At 34.1% G+C, this 18,886-nt stretch overlaps 1 protein-coding gene and 1 long non-coding RNA gene across 15 annotated transcripts in view; one reads left to right on the plus strand and one right to left on the minus strand.

Annotated features, from left to right (window-relative positions):
* KHDRBS2 (KH RNA binding domain containing, signal transduction associated 2) overlaps positions 1-18,886 on the plus strand; it is a 624,340-nt gene that overhangs the window by 574,877 nt on the left and 30,577 nt on the right. For 5 of the 13 annotated variants that reach the window (XR_008298548.1, XR_008298545.1, XR_008298544.1 and 2 more), the window contains 2 exons: positions 3,095-3,268; positions 5,220-5,280. Coding sequence is in view for 4 of the 13 variants with exons in the window: in XM_027057508.2 (XP_026913309.1) it covers positions 3,095-3,192 (98 nt within the window). In the remaining 9 variants the exon portion in view is untranslated. Of the gene's footprint in view, positions 1-3,094; positions 4,516-5,219; positions 10,698-18,886 lie in introns of those variants that run through there. The other 8 variants (XR_008298549.1, XR_008298546.1, XR_008298547.1 and 5 more) reach the window with 5 other exon arrangements.
* The window catches only part of LOC128315609 (uncharacterized), a 131,722-nt gene that overhangs the window by 29,470 nt on the left and 83,366 nt on the right, over positions 1-18,886 (minus strand). The gene's annotated exons all lie outside the window — the stretch shown is intronic.

Raw genomic sequence — 18,886 nt, forward strand, 5'->3', positions numbered from 1 at the left:
AGGAAGAAAGAACAGTATGAACTTACATACAGAGAATTAAAAAAGCATATTTTTGTACAATGACACATGCTTTTATACTGTTTTGTAATGGGATTCTGCTATCATTTTTTATGGAATCCAGTCACAAAATACTTTTGCTATTTAGCTACCTGACCCTCTTGAGTAAGAAGTCTGACTTTAACTCCAAAATATTTAATATTTCTAGTTCTAAAGCTTTTCATATTAATATCAAATGTCTTCAGCTCAAATATTATGTTTGTAAGGTTGTTATTAGGAGCTTTCTTTGCCTCATACATCCTCTGTTTATTCATTCATTCATCCTGTCTTTCATGCCATCTTTCATTGTGTTCATCCCCTACTGGGCACGGCACTTTTTCCAGGCACTGAGGATACGACAGTGAATAGCGACACTCCCCATTTTAACGTTAGCCAAAAGTTAGGAAATGAAAGGTTTTAGCCCATACATTAGCTTCCCTAGAGCTTTAGATAAAATCAAGTACACCTAAATCAATGAGTTCTTATTAAATACTTAATGTGCCCTGGGCCGGTTCTCAAGATTATGTCAGTTTAAAAGTTCTGACAAATCTAAGGTAGCTATGGCAGGTATTGCTATCACTCTGTTTATGTTGTTTCACTGTTTTGCAGAAACTACCAAGAACATTAAGCATCTGGCAAAGGATGCAGGACTGGGAAAACTTGAAACTTATATTATCTCAGTTTCTGAATCCCATAGACTACAACCCAGGGATCTCTAACACTCTAGCACAGAATGAAGCAAAACGTATTATATTCCTTTTATTAAATGCATTAATAAAACTGATTAGAGTTGGGGGCACCTGGGTGGCTCAGTCAGTTAAGCATCTGACTCTTGATCTCAGCTCAGGTCATAATCTCACGGTTTATTGGGTTCAAGCTCCTTGGGCTTGAAGAGCACCTTGGGCTCTTCACTGACTGTGTGGAGCCTGCTTGAAATTCTCCCTCCCTCTCTCTCTCTGCCCCTACCCTACTTGTGCTCTCTCTCTCTCTAAGTAAATAAGTAAACTTAAAAAATTAAAAAAGAACTGCTTAGATTTTACCACTAGAAGACAAGGACATTGACATATTCTTGATATTCATAGTCAAAGTATAAAACTCATATTACATAAGACCAAGAAGGCACTTGCTAGTTCTGGAAGTAGAATTGGTTTTCCCTTCTAGTACATCAAAAAGTTTTATTTAATCCAAAAATAAATACATACAATTATTTTTCACAGTGTCTTACTGAGAAATTAGGGCAGCTTTAGGAAATCCTGTCCTCAAGAGATCACATCAGAAAGACCAACATCCACAGTATCCAACCAAAAGAAACAACATAATCTAGAGCAGGGATCTGAAAATCTTTTCTGTAAAAACCCAGACTCCTTCACATCCATTTTAGGCTTTGCAGACAGTACGGTCTCCCTCACAATTACTCCGTTCTGCCTTTGTAGAGTGAAAACAGCCATAGACAGTATGCAAATAAATAAGCATGACTGCATTCCATAAAACTATTAAAAAAAACAAAAACAAAAACAAGCAGCTAGCCACATGTGGCCATAGTTGGCCAACCCATGATCTAAGTAGATCTGTATTCTGAGAAAATGTAATATTTCTCATTTGTATTTAGTTTCTCATTTCTATTTTATATCTTATCAAATACTGAGATAAACTTAAGCATATACCTTAAACAATGGAAAAGATAAATTTTTCATTAGGTATCATTTTTAATAAAGAAGTTCTGATGAAGAATATCCCCCCAAAAATACATTTAAATGCTATTTTTTTCCTATGTTGATAGGCTTTTAATCCTTGTTCTACATTGTATATCACTCTCCTTTGTTTTATATACAGTATAGTGAGTACAATTTAAATTTTTCTTACTGCTTTTCCTTAATCTCCCTGAACGTGTACAAAAATATTCTTAGGGTCACTTGAACTATGTAGGGACATGCCCTACATCAGTTGGCCTCAATCTGCAGTTTCTTTCCAGTTGATATGTCCATTACCATCATTATCCTATATATTAGCTGTCAATGTCAGTGTGTCTCTTTCTACTAATCCCTTCTATGTCCCTACTTCCTTTCACCAGAGCTCCTTGCATGAAGTCAGCTCTCAACTGAAAACTGAATGAGGATTGAAACACCCACATAACCTAGCTTCAGGAGTTACATAGAAGTAATCATGAGCCCAGTATTAAGTCCCCAGCCGTTTGAAGGAGGCCTACATTCCTCTTCTGGGAACATGGACTTTACAAAGGCTATTTTCCCCAATACTCAAAAGCTTGCCATCTTATTTGTTGTTGTTGTTGTTGTTGTTGTTGTTGTTGTTGTTTGGCTAGGTTCCAGAACACAAAGTTACTGGAAAATCTGATTAACAGGTAAATGAGGAGTTTTCTTAGTGTAGTAATACCTCTTTATTTTCAAAGTACTTGTAAAAACTGACATGAGCATATTCTTTATTGATTTTACTGCTTAAATTTACTCTGTTCCACTGTCACTAACTTTGTCTAAGATAGTTTAGCAGAAGGATCTCATCCTGTACCACTTAAGAATCTTCTAGGGGATCAATGGAAAACAGCAAGCCCCAGGTCTCACCCTGTAGTTTTCTAATCATTAAGTTTGGGAGACAGAGAACAGGCATTAGTCATTTTTGGTTTGGTTTTGTAGTGTCTTAAGATTCACAGGTTGTTTCTCAAGTTAATCAAAGGCTAAGCACCCCTAGATTCCTATATCCACTTTCTTTTAGATGCCTGCATAAAGAATAAAATATGGAGTGGTTTACACAGATACTCTTCTCTTTTGTGGCACAAAATTTTGCACTTAATAAATGTGGAATTATCCAAGGACTTTAACTTGCTCTTCTTCGAAGAACGCCCTGCAAGTTTAATTACACATGGCTGCATTTCAAAGTATACACTTTTTTTGATGATCTCACCATGTGGAAAACATAGTAAGACTTTAGCCTTCAGTGTTGAGATCTTTTTTTCACTTTTTCTGGGTCAACTCTTGTGTCTTAAATGACTGTTTTTGGTAACTGTGAAATCACGTGAATGTTATTGTCTTTCTCTTGTTCATAGCACCAGAAGAATGGGCCACAACCCGCTCCAGCCTGAAGGCACCACCGCCAAGGTCAGCCAGAGGGGGATACAGGGAGCACCCCTATGGTAGATATTGAAGGTCCTTCTCACCCGTGACCTCACCTCAAAGACAATTCATAGCCTGTGGTCTCCACATAAACAGCAACAAGACAAGTAATAGTCCTTTTTTTTTTTTTTTTCCTATTCTAGGGATAACTGCTCATGATTTCTCCCATATATTTCTTGTATTTCCCCCTATACTGTTGGCGTGACATTGACACTAGTATTATTTTACAAAACGGACTAAAAAAGACATTGGCAAGCACTGTCTATAAACCATTCAGTAGGATGATATTCTCCTGGTTGTTTTTCATTGTTGTGTGTAATCTTTTTTTTTCCTTTTTTTTCTTTTCCTTTTTTTTTTTTTTCTTAAGAAAGAGCATGAATCTGTTAACAGATTTTGAGTCTCAATCAACTAGCAAAAACTTTGTTTAGGGTTGCTAAAAGACTGTAATATGATTTTTGAACTAGCTGATAATAAAGTTGTAGATAAGATGTTTTAACCTGTCTTTTAATATCTGTTAGTTAGATGAAGATGTTCGATATTAAGTTTGTAAATTTAATTTTAAATGCTGTTTTAATGGAGTTGAAAACAAGCAGCTACTGTATGTATGTAGCTAACTGAATTTGTTCAGTGTTTTAACCTGTATTTGTTAAAAAAGAAAAAAAAAACACACACATAAAGTTCCATGTGTAAGCTACTCTAAATAGGAAACCACAATTTGTCAAATATGTTTGCCATAATTTGTCAATAAAGCTGAAAACTTTTGTAAAAACTAAATTTGGAATTACTTGTTTTCTAGCTTTAAATGCCTGCTTTATTTCTTCTTCAAGAGATGCCTAAAATGTTTTCTATTTAAAAATTACAAAAATGAACCCAAGCCTGTTTTAAGATATTTGTGTAATACTTAAAAACTGTATTAATAACTTATGGTTGTTAAATAATTTAAAAGTTAACAAACTAAACTGTTACATGAATCATGGTTAGTAAACACTAATGTATAACATGTTAATGGAAAAAAATGGATTTAGAATAATAAATGGATTTTAAACTATCCTCTAAGCTTTATCTTGCTAAACACAAATTCTGATTGACTTGTTTGCATTAGCATGTCTCTCGTGAGAAAGAGTAATGGAGTATAAAGAGGTAAGAGTACCACTTACCACTGTCTAAATGCCTAGTTCTTCAACCTTTGAGTTTCCCCGCACATTAAATATCCCATCCAACATGTAAGCATTGCGTAGATTCACTTTATTGTTTTCACTCAAAGGAGTGCGTGGACTTCATTTGCGTAGTTTATAACAATTTGTTTTGACAAACAAATCATCAGTGTCACTGGCCAGTTGTTGCTATTCAACCTCAAAAACTTTATTTGTAATTTTCAGTGCTAAATATCACCGCCCTTGAAGGCAGTTTAGAGGGCTGATATTTCTTTTGAGACTATCAGACTTGATGGCTGATGATTATTAAGGAAATATGTCGCAGGACTCAAAGGATGACTAAACGTTAAACAGGTAACACTAATAGTAACTCTGTAATTTTGCCTATGCAACAGTAATGTTAAATATTCTCAGTTATTAAGTTCCTGATAGTTAAAAAAGTAAACCTACAAAAACTTAACAAATAGGTCTATAGGCTATTAAAACAACTAATTAACATTAACTAGAGGCACCAAAATTATTTTACAATATATAACCCTCAAGGTAATAAACAGAACTAAAATTAACAATAATAGTAATGCAACTCTTGCTAACATCAAACGTAATCTAAATTTTGATGGAAAAAGAAAGCAAAAGACTTGATGGTAGGGACGAATGCCAAAACTGTTCATCTTTTAAATACAGTTTTTTTGTTTATGGTGGCTTTTGTCGATGTGATTGGTTTACTTTTTTGCTGCTAACCAGCTTAGGCATATTGCTGTTCAGTTTTTGCAGCTGGAGTTGCATGCTAATAGTTTTATGAAGTGTGTGTCTGTCATTGATTAAAATTATAAATGTTTGCCTTGCACAAAATGCTGTTGAGTTATATTTAATTTTCCTTTTTTATTCTTTCTCACTATTTCAGGTATCCACAAGCAAAGAGCACATAATTGAATAGCAGATGTGATGGCCTAAGAAGGATAGAGGTAAGCTTATTTTTTATCCTCTCCGAAATAGGGAGATAATCTTTACCAACACGGAGCTATGGCAGTGAGCTAGGACACAAAATGCCACTTGTTGAAATACTGAAAAGGTTGAGACTGTTGTGAAGGAATGGAGTTATTTTTATCTTCTCTGAAATAAAGAGATCTACCTTGGTTTTCCTGGCAAGGCTTTCTGAGCTTATTCAGAAGCTTGTCAAATGAAACGTGAATTAGTTGTTAATCTTCAGCCTTTTTCTTTGCTATGAATTACTGTATATTGCCTTTCCCTAATTGTATGAAGGAAGAGTATTCAAACCTTTAATGTGCATTTAAGAGAAGGAAATCACAATTGTTGGCTGAGATGGAGGGAGTGGGAAAGGGGACCCCATAACCAGCCTCTCGCCTACCTTTTGTCAATGAGATAATATTTATTAACATGAACATTTATTTAGTCAAATACAAAAACTAAACTTGCTCTTATTTTCCCCAGTTATTTCACTGGACTTGTCAATAAACTTCTTGTTTCTCACCTGCCATTCTATTTGATTCAGCAAATATTTACTGAATCCAAAGCGTTATAGGAAATTGAGACTTAATTTCTGTGCACAAGTAGAAAACTTTAGCCAATAAACCTCAGACTGAAAACAGTGTAAGGGCAGTTATGAAATCCACAGACTGACTTGAGGCTCAGAGAATTGAAATGGCCTTGCCACAGCATTTAAAATAGGGGTAAAACCCCAAATTTCTCCTTCTGGGCCTGGTCTTCTTTTTACTACACAAATATCTATAATACCATGTAGCCTTAAACAAGTGCCATAGGAGCAGTATGAGAGAGCCTGGAGATATCTTTATGACTAAAGGTAGGACAGAAACTAAGGGACCCTGAGATGAGAGGGGTAGCCTGTCCATTGATGAGGATCAAAGCGCCACCTGGTGAAGGGAATAGGCTGTGTAACTTCATGGAGTCCAAAAAGTTCAGGAAGTGTTTGAAAGGAAAGCAATGGACCCTGAGATCCAGATTCATGAAGGCACAGAGGTAAGGTCAAATCAGATGGCTGTCCTTGAGTGCTATGTTAAATTGTTCAGATTTTATGCGAAAAATAAAAGGAAGCCACTTTTGGTTTGAAGTAAATAATCAGAGCTAAGGGAAGTATCCCAAAGAACCACGGCAAACCACACTTTTTAGTCAGTTTTATAATTACTAACTGCCTCTTCATCTGGGAGAACTTTTCTAAAAATTCAAACTGTTAAGATAACTATTTAAAACTGCAGGTGCTTCAACTAATCAAGTCCCTTTGTTAAGCCGCAGAATGAAAGATCAAAAGTTACAGAGAATACAATTCTGAAATTTCCTTTCTCAGTAACATTCCATACCTGATTTGACTCTTTAAAAATGTTACTGTTTTTATAAACCAAGGGGAGAAAGAATCTCTAATCCAGATATCCTGCATAGTATTCTCCTTTGATCCTTTTCAAACAATAGGCTTGATCTTGTAAAGCAATGAAAGAGAAACCAGTCACTGTCTGTTATTAGTTTGATATATTCATCAATATGTTTTTGTGTCCACTGGAATTCTTTTATTATTGCTGTTGTTGTTTCATCACCCTGTGGCTTTCTCACCATTCAGGCTATATCTTTGAATGCATTAACTCAGGGCAGGGCTGTCAGAGCAGAAACATCAGTGCTGATCAACAGAAGAGAACATTCTTGGCTGCTGAATTAAAAAGTAAGAGTTTGTAAAGCACAAAAAAACATGATTTGTGAGAAAGCTGATTTTGAGTTTCAAAAGCCTGCATTTTGAGTAGGCTTTAACTAGCACATAAAGTTATGTGTTAATAGTAGACTCCAATCGATCAATCAATCAGCAATTCATCCACCAAATTTTGACTCTTAAAATAATCAGAAGTGAATATAGTAGGTTTCTCCAGCAATGGGGAATGATAATTTCCCTAAGTTAGTGGCCTTTTAGCAGAAACCTTTGATAGAATGAAACTGTTCAGAGTGCCCAAAGGGTGCCTTCTTCTCTTGTCAGTATCCCACAGTGATGCCCCATCCCAACGTCATCCCTTCATGACATCACATCTGCTCTTACTAGTTTCAGAGTGCTGGCACCCAAAGATGGCAGGCAAGAGCTACCTTGCCATTGATATACATTCTCAAGTCTGACATTCCCTTCTGCAAGTCATATAAACTTGCATGGCAAATTAAGGTTTATAAATGATAGTGCATTCTATGTAAGTGCAGCTTGAAGTTATCCCTGTGTATGTTCCAGCATTATTCAGATAATGCTGGAACTCTTGGAACAGTGATGATCCTATGACAGGTAAGAACTCACCAAAACACCAAAGGTAGCTAGCTTGGACACTAAACAAAATATTATAAATAGTAATAATAGCATTAATATGGAATAAGGTCTTTGTGCCTGCTATTTGTCCAAAAGAAAGTTTTACTACACTCAAGTATGGTTCAATCAGAATCAATCTGATGCAATTTAAGAGACCAAATAGTGCTTTTAGGTCTTATATGTACTATTTAGATCATTTTTATTTTCAGTATATTAATGGAACTAAGGCCATTTAGCTTAATAACAATTGAAGCACTAACAGTTTTTAAATAAATTTGACACAAATGACATATTAAAGGTTCCCATGAATTCTTCTCAGGGAAATAGTTTGTTTTCAAACTGTATTATTAAGAAATTATTCTTGTGCCTTTAGTTCTTCAACTTAAAAATAAACCATTGTGAAAACCACAAATGTCCCTTAACTCTACAGCATTCTCTCTCATTATCTCTATGTCTCTTGGTTAACATAATATAGAAGTTTATATGTTTCTGGGGTGCCTGGATGGCTCAGTCAGCTAAGTGTCTGACTTTGCCTCAGGTCATGCATGATCTCACAGTTGGTGGGTTCGAGCCCCACGTTGGGCTCTGTGCTGACAGCTCCGAGCCTATAGCCTGCTTCAGATTCTGTGTCTCCTTCTCTATCTGCCTGTCCCCTGCTCACACTCTGTCTCTCTCTCAAATATAAATAAACATTAAAAATTAAAAAAAAAGAAATGTATAGGCTTGCTTATGGTTTTAAGGGAATAGAGAACAGTGATCAGTAACCTGAGTTGGCCAAGTGTCAGGTACCAGTGTCAGTATCAAGAGACCACCTGTTACTGAAAACTCCATTCACTTGCTACTCTTGAAGGTTCTATGGGAATGTATAATATTTTACTGCAAAAAAAAGTGTGTAGTACATGATGAAAATATCCTATTTATGTGTTTTCTGAGCATATCTTCCAGGCAAGGTACTATCATTCTCACATAAAAACTTACATGAAACATCTGTGATCCTTACAGCAAGATTACCCCTATTTTATAGAACAAGAAGTTGAAGTCCAGAGGTTTAACTAATGTCACACTAATAACACATAGCAAAGCCAATATTTAAAACAAACTTTGAAAACCCACACATTTTCCAAAATGGTGTGGTGATCTCCAACTTTGAATGAATTTAATTGAAAAGAGAATCTAAAATCTGATAACCTTAACATAATTTCTATTCTATAGAAATATGATAAACATTGACTTAAAAAAAGATTATGATAAAATATTTTAACTTGAAATGCATCTTTACTTGGATCTTTCCTCAAGCTTGTCATTCTTTCAAAAGTTCTGATTCCATCATAGAAAAATGTAGATGAAAGCATACCACATTTGTTGTAAAGCATGGCTACTGTCTTCGGTAGTACAAATGAATTCATTTATAATCTAGATTCCATTTGACATTTTAAAAAACACTCACATGATTAAATAAGCATGAAAGCAATTTCAGGCTTTTATTATTCAATCTATAAATCAGGACTCAGCTTTAAAGTACGAGAGTCAGTTTCAAATCGGAAATATCTTTGTATAATCCATGAGGTCATGTGTTAACACAAGTGAAGGTATCACTCATTGTTAAATATTTTAAAATGAAGTATTTCCTGATGCCAGTATAATGTGTAGCATTTCTAGTTTCCTACTAAAATATCTGAGTTAACAGTAAAATACCTGTTCTTGTTGACAGGCAGGCACTAGTCTTCCATATTCACCAGAAAGATAAATTTCCTAGTGTCGTTACATAGAATTTATTAATTGGTACTTGAAAGATCACTTACAGTGAGAGAAAACAGGTCACTCTACTTAATACGCTGTTTTATATCTCAGTCTCTTATACTTTGTAGTCGGGCAAGTTGAGAAAACAGGAGAGGAAGCTCTCTGATTCATATACCACTGCATGCCTTAACAATAGCCAGCTTGTCTGACTTTATCAAAAAAGTAAGTGCAGAATGAGCTATCTTAAAAATTAGGAGCGAGCTTCTAAGCACTAATTTAGTTAACATTTCTGTTCCATCATGTTTCATACTTTGCAGGAGGATACAGTGAATGGTCTACTCACAAGAGAAATTTGGAGACTCTTAGATCAGATCTTTGTAGAGCCTCTGGAAGCAAATGTCAGCACTAGACATAGATTTTCTGTCACCTCAGTGCCTCTCAGGATGACTTCTATCAGTAGGAAAATGTTTCCTCCCCTCTGTCTCATTCTCTGTCTGCCCTACCACATGTATACCATATTTCCTATATTCTAGTCTCTTAGCCTGCCATTTTTGACATCAGGACATTTTTCACCTTCTCTGATATCATCTTGCCCCTTCCTTCCCAATGCCTTCATCACTTTCCCAATTGTACATGGGTATATGAGAAAACAAAAGAAAGGCAGTTGATGACTACTAGGGAAAGAGCACTGTCCAACCTATTCAGCAGATTGCCATGTTAAGAAATGTTGTCTTTATCACAAAACCAGTATGCCCACTGTAAACCAAAAAGTATGCCAAGAAAAAAAATCACATTTAATTAAGGCAGATAAATAATGACCATTAGGATTTATATATAACCTACTGGTCACAAAATCTTGCATTCTTAGCTATAAAGGGGAGGCAATAGGTGAGAAAATGTCTCCAATTAGTCTAAGTTCTCTGTTTCAAAATACAAACCTTAATATTAGAAATAAACATACTAATGGAATTTACTAAGATCAGTGCATAATATCTGTGACTGGAATGGAGCTAGTTTTAATGTCTTTAAATAAGGAAGATTATATTTACATGTTGCATAAAGATCATCTTCTTAATGCTGAATTTTTAAGCTGTTTCTTTCAACTTGCCTGTTGGAGGTTTAAGAATACAAGTTGACTTATTGACGACTATATAGTATTTAGACTAATATTCAGAACATATATGCTGCTTTATGCTTTCTTATAAAGGACTAATTAAAAAAAAATTTAATGTTTATTTATTTCTGAAACAGAGAGAGACAGAGCATGAGTGGGGGAGAGGCAGAGAGAGAGGGAGACACAGAATCAGAAGCAGGCTTCAGGCTCTGAGCTGTCAGCACAGAGCCTGACGCGGGGCTTGAACTCACAAACCATGACATCATGACCTGAGCCAAAGTCAGTCACTCAACTGACTGAGCCACTCAGGCATCCCCAAAGCACTAATTTTTAAAATAAGTAATACCACATTCCATCATCATCAATAATCCCAAAGTAAAAATTGGTTTAACTTCTTAAAGACCTTTTTTCATTTCTAGTAAATAAATCATTCAGGTAAAAATAATGGTATCTTAGAATATAGCAGAATTGCCAATGAATTGGAGTTTTTTGATATATATATATTTTGATATATATATACATATATATGAGATTTATATATGAGTTTATATATATTTATATATATACACACATATGTGTATATATGTGTATATATATAAAAGAGAGAGAGGAATATATATATTATATATATGTTATATATATATAATATATAATATATATTTGTCTCTTTTTTTAACAAAGTAATTCATACTCAGGGTTAAAAAAATTAGAATGTATGATACAAATATATAATGTAAAAATCCAAAATCTATAATCCTAATCCTCAGAGACCACTCTTTTAATAGATTGGTTTATATGCCTTTTTTTTTTTAACCTTTATTTATTTTTGAAAGAGAGAGAGGGAGACAGAATGTGTACAGGGGAGGAACAGAGAAAGATAGACAGACAGATTCTGAAGCAAGCTGCAGGCTCTGAGCTATCAGCAGAGCCCTATGCAGGACTCAAACTCACGAACCACGAGATCATGACTTGAGCCAAAGTTACACACCTATCCGACTGAGCCACCCAGGCACCCAGTTTATATTCCTTCTGATTTCCTTTCTCTTCCTATTCTTCTTTCCTTCCTCTATTCCTCACCTGCATGTTACTTATTTATTCATTTGAAATGGGATTCTGCTGTATATACACATGTAATTTTAATTTTCAGTAGAGAGCTGAATTTGGTTCTTTGTGAAAAAGTGAGCTAATACCTATTTCCATAGGGCTGATTTGTTTGTGGAGGATTAAAGTTGCATTGTTTATATTATGAAACTTTAAATCACAATAGAGGATACATTGTAAGCAAAGTTACTTTAACTTACCAAGCTTCAGTGTTCTTAGAACTAAAAAGGTGATAATAATACCACTACTCATAGTATGGTGAGGTATGTAAAGTCATACAGGTGTGGTTATATCCTCCCCAAATTTAGTTAATATTCTCCCCCAAATTATTTTTCCTTAACTAAAAATTTTAACTTTAAGATATCTTCATGCTGTGTATCAAATGTGTAAAATAAAAGCTAGTTGATCCAGTACCAATACTTGTATGATCCGAATCAATTTGTAACTTAGATGTTTCTAAAGTAATCTTTACTGGGGCGCCCACGTGGCTCAGTCCTTTAAGTGTCCAACTCTTGGTTTTGACTCCGGTCACGATCTCACGGTTTGTGAGTTGCAGCCTGCGTTGGGCTCTGCGCAGATAACATGGAGCCTGCTTGGGATTCTCTCTCTCTCTCTCTCTCTCTCTCTCTCTCTCTCCCCCTCTCCCTCTCTCTCTCCCTCCCTCTCTCTCTCTCTTTCTCAAAATAAATAAACTTTAAAAATAAAATCTTTACTAAAATAATCAACTAGTGTAGCCTGCTTGGGATTCTCTCTCTTTCCCTCTCCCTCCTTCTCTCTCTCTCCCCCACTCTCTCTCTTTCTCAAAATAAATAAACTTTAAAAATAAAATCTTTACTAAAATAATCAACTAGTGTAGGCCTTAGACTACAGATGTAAAAAAGTTTGTCATTATATTCATAAGCAAACATGTATTGGATATCTTCACAACAGGTATTACATATTTATACACAAGAATCTTATAATAATGTTGCAAATATGTAGTTCACATTGAAATAGGGGTAAAAATGAAAGTGAGACTAGTGATAATTTGGTACATTGTTTCAATAATAATAATAATAATGTGAAGAAAGAGGCATTTGCATTCATGGAATGCATAAGACATATCAAGCACAGCATTAAGTATTTTGAAGAATAACTTTATATCTTTTCTCAACAACCCTCTAACTGAAGTTATAGGGTATCCTCATTTTCTAAATGAGAAAACTGGGCCTGAAAAAGAAGTCATCTCCCCAAGTTCATATCACTGGGCAGTGGGGTAGACTCTCAACCCAGGCAATCACAGAGACCTCATCCTTAACCTCTGCATTCTACTGTTCCCTCTCTGTCTTTGATGATAAATTTTATAGTAAACTAAGTTTGAGAGGAAACCAAATGCAGATGTGTAATTCATTCAAGCTAGGAAAAAGGAATTAGAAGAAATTCTATTATGAATTTCTAAACAATTTCTATATACATAAACCAAAATATTCAGAATACTTCTTTTCCCTGAGTTTTCTAGAAAGTGAGTCTTGTATGATAACCCTAAACTCCATATATGTTGACCCTGACCATATTTATTTGCTCACCTTACTTAAATGGAATCATGTGTATCTAAGTTTAGAAGTTAGCCTTCAGGGAGACTGAGATGTCCTAAATAACACAACATAAAACTTCAATGAAAAATGAAAATAAACTGGAAAAATGTATTTCTATAAAAAATAGTAACAGTTATCTGTTTACTAATGGCATGCTCCATTGTATTGATTTGTCTCAATCTGTACAACTGCAAAAATATATGGAGTTTTCCTTTATCTATATATCGATGATAAACACTACTGAAATGTCTTTTATATTTTATTATACTCAATGATAGGACACTGGATGAAGGTGGACCTGAGGACAAAAATGATTTAGAAAAAGCAGGAGTGCAGCTAGAAAGCTGAGAAAGACCCATTAGAAGTATGGGGAAGAAAGAGGTAGCAGCATGAAACATGAGATACAGCACTCCTTATATCCTTCAGGGAACGTAATGTCCTGAGATCTAAAATTTTCATAAATCATCATCATGTGCAACTTATCATATAAGGCAATAACTTCAGAAATTAAAAACATGCCTTCCCTTTAGAGCAAATATAGAACATTTCTCTATTGAATGTATCTGGGACTTCTATTATCTGTTAGCTTCTGTATCTGATTCTCATAGACCATTGCACTTGCCCTTCACTTTCACCAGAAGAGTGTTTCACCACTTTGGAAAATTTCTGTGTGTCCAGTGTTGAGTCAAGAACAAACAGGTGTACCAGTCTTTCACAGCCTATGTTAATTTAAATTTGTGCAAAAGAAAATTACAAATTATTGCATATCATGTAACTTCAGAATCATTCAAAGATGTTAAAAAATAGTACTAAATCTATGAATTCCAAGGATATGCCAAAGTAATATTTATTACACTGCTTTATAATCATATAGATGTTTCAGAGATACTGTCCTCCAATCTATTAAAAATCTTGTCATTTGGTATTATATACATTTATATATGGAGACAGAGACAGAGAGAAAGAGCATATTGAATAAAAAATATAGCTTTGTTGGAAGTATTAACTCCATAAAGATTCTCAGTAAGAATTTATGATTTGTTACATTTAGATTGTTAGGAAGACATCTAATGTAGGATTTTATCCAATGTTAATTACTAATAAGTAAAACTTGATAATGAGTTGATTTGATTGCCCAGAAGTAGGAGAGGACCACTAATTAATTATCTCAGGATTTAAGGCCAAGGTATTCATGTATTTATAGTAATATTCAAATTATTTACTGAATCCACATAGTTTTCCATCACTCATTCTATTAGTTCACTATATCACTCAAGGAAACACTTTAACCTACAAATTAGCCTAGAAATAATAGCCTGTGACTAAATGAAACAGAGTCAAAAGAAAGTGGTTTTGTGACACTTGACAGCTAAAAAATATTCAGTGTATGCAAATATAGTCTGCTGAGCTAAATCCTTTCTAGCTGTCACAGAAGAAAAAATGTCATCAAGAGCAGCATCTTGGTTTAAAGGTATTCAAGATGTCTTTTGAGAAAGACTACCCTGGCCTTACCTTTCTATAACAAAAATCTTTAAAACAAACAAACAAACAAAACAAACAGTTGGTTAAGTGTCCAACTTCAGCTCAGGTCATGATCTCGCGGTTCATGAATTCGGGCCCCGTGTTGGGCTCTGTGCTGACAGCTGGGAGACTGCTTTGGATTCTGTGTCTCCCTTTTTCCCGCCCACCCGTGCTCACACTCTGTCTTTCTCTCTCTCAAAAATAAACACTGAAAAAATTTTTAAAAAAGAAAAATCTGTGCCCTCTTGGAAAAAGGCATCAGGTTGTTGGGTTTTTTTTAACTTAGATAGTATACTGGACCAGACTGATGGGATATATTTATCAAGTATAACTTAATGAATAAATATTTATCAATATACTTCATCTATTTCTGATCCTTGTATTTCTTATGTAATATTTACGATTATGTAAGTTATATTTATATGTAAAACGCTAATGTAAGTTCACACATAACATATTTTTATCTATATACCTATCTATTATGCCTTGATACTTTTAAAAACATTTACAATAATATTGTGTTTATCATAACAGCTCCATGAAGAAAGCAGGTCAAATTTCCTTATCCTCATTTTAAAGATAAGAAAACAAAATTTCACAGCATTGAAAGGTTTGTCCAAAATTGCATGAAGTCTAAATGGTGGGATTTGGGCTGGGACATTAACCTCTCCAAAATAACCATCTTGGAGACAATAATCTCTCCAAAATAACCATATTAGTGGCCAGTGGCAGAGGAAAGAACAATCAAGGGTGAATGAGAGAGAACACAGTTCGTGTGCAGTAATTATTAAAACATTTTACAATAAAACATATGGCCAAAGTATTGAGACTTACTTTTACCTATACATAAACATTTACTCATAAACTTACTAATTAATATTTAGATGATCCCTAAACACATGCCATAATATTGAATACTTTAAGGAATAGCCTATTGGTGTCAGCTACATATTAAATTACTCAAATTGAGACCCTAATGATTACAGAACTGTGCACTGAGTTTATAAAATCTAAATTAATATTTTTTCTGATTTTAGCTGGAAGAGAATGGAATTGAAATTAATTAAAAATGTAAAATACTAAGTAAGAAATTAATGGAAGCATTCTAACTTGATTTATAACATATCAAAACTGCAACTCCATTTCTTTAGCATCTATGATTAAAAGAACTTCAAAAGAAAACAAAATGGGTTATTATCCTACCACTAGACAAGAATTAGCATAACTTTGGCCATTGTTTTTCTAGTACTTACGTTCAGTCCCATCTTTAAAAAAAAAGGACTTTATGACTACTAGATAATTGAGATTTTAAATGCTCTGTGAGTTTCAAAATCTAATTTTGGCTCAATTTGCAAAGGCCAAAAAGAGTCACTGCAATTTCCTAATTTTAAATCAAGCACTCTTGTTTTAAGGAAAAGATCCCAGAAGGTTTGAGTCTAAATTATACAGATCATCAGTTGATCTTGATTTAATTTACTAAACAATTTCATTTAACAGTGCAAAGATTTGGGCTTCTTTCATAGAAGTATAGTCATCTGAAGGGATTCGGGTATTTAGCCCATAAGTACCAAGATCAAGAAATGCACTTTTTATTTATTTATTTTTTTAAGAATATATATGTGACTAGGGACACCTGGGTGGCTCACTTGGTTGAGCATCTGACTCTTGATTCCATTCAGGTCATGATCCCAGACCAGGGTCGTGGGATGGAGCCCCGTGTCTGGGTCTGTGCTGAGCATGAAGCCTGCTTATGATTGTCTCTGTCTCTCTTTCTCTTTCTCTCTCTCTCTCTCTGCCCCTCTTTCCTCTTCTCACTGTCTCTCTCTTAAAAAAAAAAGAAAGAAAAAGAATATGTGACTAATTAAAATATTAGGGCTTATTATATAAATATAATACAGCACCTTAAGTTGCAAATAGTAAAATAAATACATGTAGTGGATGATAAAATGATCCTTGCTGCCTCCCTTCCCCAAGGTAGGAGAAGGAAGGGTCTAGGAACATAATATAAATGAGAGATGACTTTAACTAAGTCTATGATGTCCACACCAAAAAAGTTAAGATATTGACAGGCTACAGAGTATTTCTAGATTATGCATATATTTATAAAGAGAAATTATTTGATTATAATGTTTGATAAATATCTAAATAAACATTATTTCCTACTCTTCTGAGGCTCGATTTGTTTTTAGTGATTTTAAAATATACAATAAATACTTTATTTGATTGATTTTCTAATTAGACTTCATTACAATAGTATTATACCTATTTCTCACAATAACCTTGGTTGTTAACATTAATATATTACAGTTACCGTCAATTTTATAGAAAGGATACATACCTCCTTTCTCAAATACTTTACATATGTAACTAATATTTTTATTCTTAATATAAGGACCATAGACAACATCAAAATATAATTAACTTATCAGACTATTGATTCCTAAATATAGTACTTGTTTTATTTATCTTTTATTTTCTTCAATGTAAAATATTGAAATCAGAATGTGGGAACAAAAATTTCAGGACAAGGAGTAGTTCATTGATTTGTAAATGACTGTGCATTGTAATGGAATTAAATTTCAAAATCAAATTATTGGAGTACAAAAGAAGCAGTGAATGATCTTTATGATTAAAAATATAAAAACAAAACAAGGTCTTGCTGACTGGTGTAGAAGACCGATTTCACAATCTTTAATTCTGGGTATACTGGTTCCTTCAAAAGATATTCAGATCTTACCAGAACTTAAGTAAATGAGTAAGATTCTTACTGCAAACTGTAATGGAATTTATATAAATTTTCTATTTTCCATGTCATATATTTCCCAGCACCTAATATTACTGATTAGGCCGTTTTGAAAGTTTCTTTTCTTTTCTACTTTAAGACAGTGAAGTTTAGAAAGTTGAGTGATAATCAGTCCAAACTAGGACATTTGCCAAAGTCAGCCAACAAACTACTAACTTTCTGTTCCACTTTGCATTTATAGAGAATCTAATCATTACTTTTAAGTGACACAATTCCTTTCACATTTCAAAATATGTCCTTATAATGTACTTAATAGAAAAAATGTACAACATAAAACACTCAAGTACCATCCAGTAGCTCTGATTACATTTAACACCAATATTTATATATTATGTTAACATAATGACACACAAAGTTTATTCCTGACATTTTATTTCCTAAAAATATTTTCCTCTACTCTAAGTTTTGACATATGAAAATCAGCTATAGGGGCGCCTGGGTGGCTCAGTCAGTTAAGTGGCCGACTTCGGCTCAGGTCATGATCTCGCGGTCCGTGAGTTCGAGCCCCGCGTCAGGCTCTGTGCTGACAGCTCAGAGCCTGGAGCCTGTTTCAGATTCTGTGTCTCCCTCTCTCGGACCCTCCCCTGTTCATGCTCTGTCTCTCCCTGTCTCAAAAATAAATAAAACGTTAAAAAAAAAATTAAAAAAAAAAACAAAATCAGCTATAAAATAACTGGGGAAACATACTATATGAATTTTTCATTGGAAGTTATATTGAGGGTTTATTATCAGTTAATCTACCAAGCCCACCCAACACATTCAGATTTTTATGTCACGTGTTACTTGCTCAGTATAGCTTCAACAGAGACTAGAAATGAATTTGAATATTAATTAGTTTCTAACAGTATGTAGAGTTTGAAAAGGTGTATCCAGTTAAGTTGTAATGAATTTAGTTTTAATATCAGGTAATGATACATTTAAAAATCATAATCAAAGTCAATCGCTCTGCTAAAATGTTTCTTAATGTGCTGTAACACCACACAGATGTATTTATTACAAATAATGAGACTGTAGTGCTAAACTAATCAAATTCAAATCAATTCGATTACATATGTTTCAGTGAAACACTATTTAAGAAACACAAAATGAACTAAAAATGAAAGGTTCATTGCCTTGTAATCAAAAGCAGTGAGATTTAATCCTCAATCAACCAGGTGAGAAGTTTGTCATTTTTCACTTGTGTTTTTAGTAGGAAGTTGTCAAGAACATTTAACATCTCTTGAACTTGCCATCTCATTTGTCCTTGTTTATGAACCTCATGTCCTTGTTTATGAACCTCGTGTAGTTATGAACCTCGTGTATGAACCTTGTTTAAACCACAGGACAGGAAGAAGAGGACAGCCACAGTTCTATTAAAATATATACATCAGCATTTGCAAATACTGTGTGTAGTGTTCAAGGATCTGTAATT

This window comes from Acinonyx jubatus, chromosome B2 (assembly GCF_027475565.1).
Source record: "Acinonyx jubatus isolate Ajub_Pintada_27869175 chromosome B2, VMU_Ajub_asm_v1.0, whole genome shotgun sequence".
NCBI lineage: Eukaryota > Metazoa > Chordata > Mammalia > Carnivora > Felidae > Acinonyx > Acinonyx jubatus.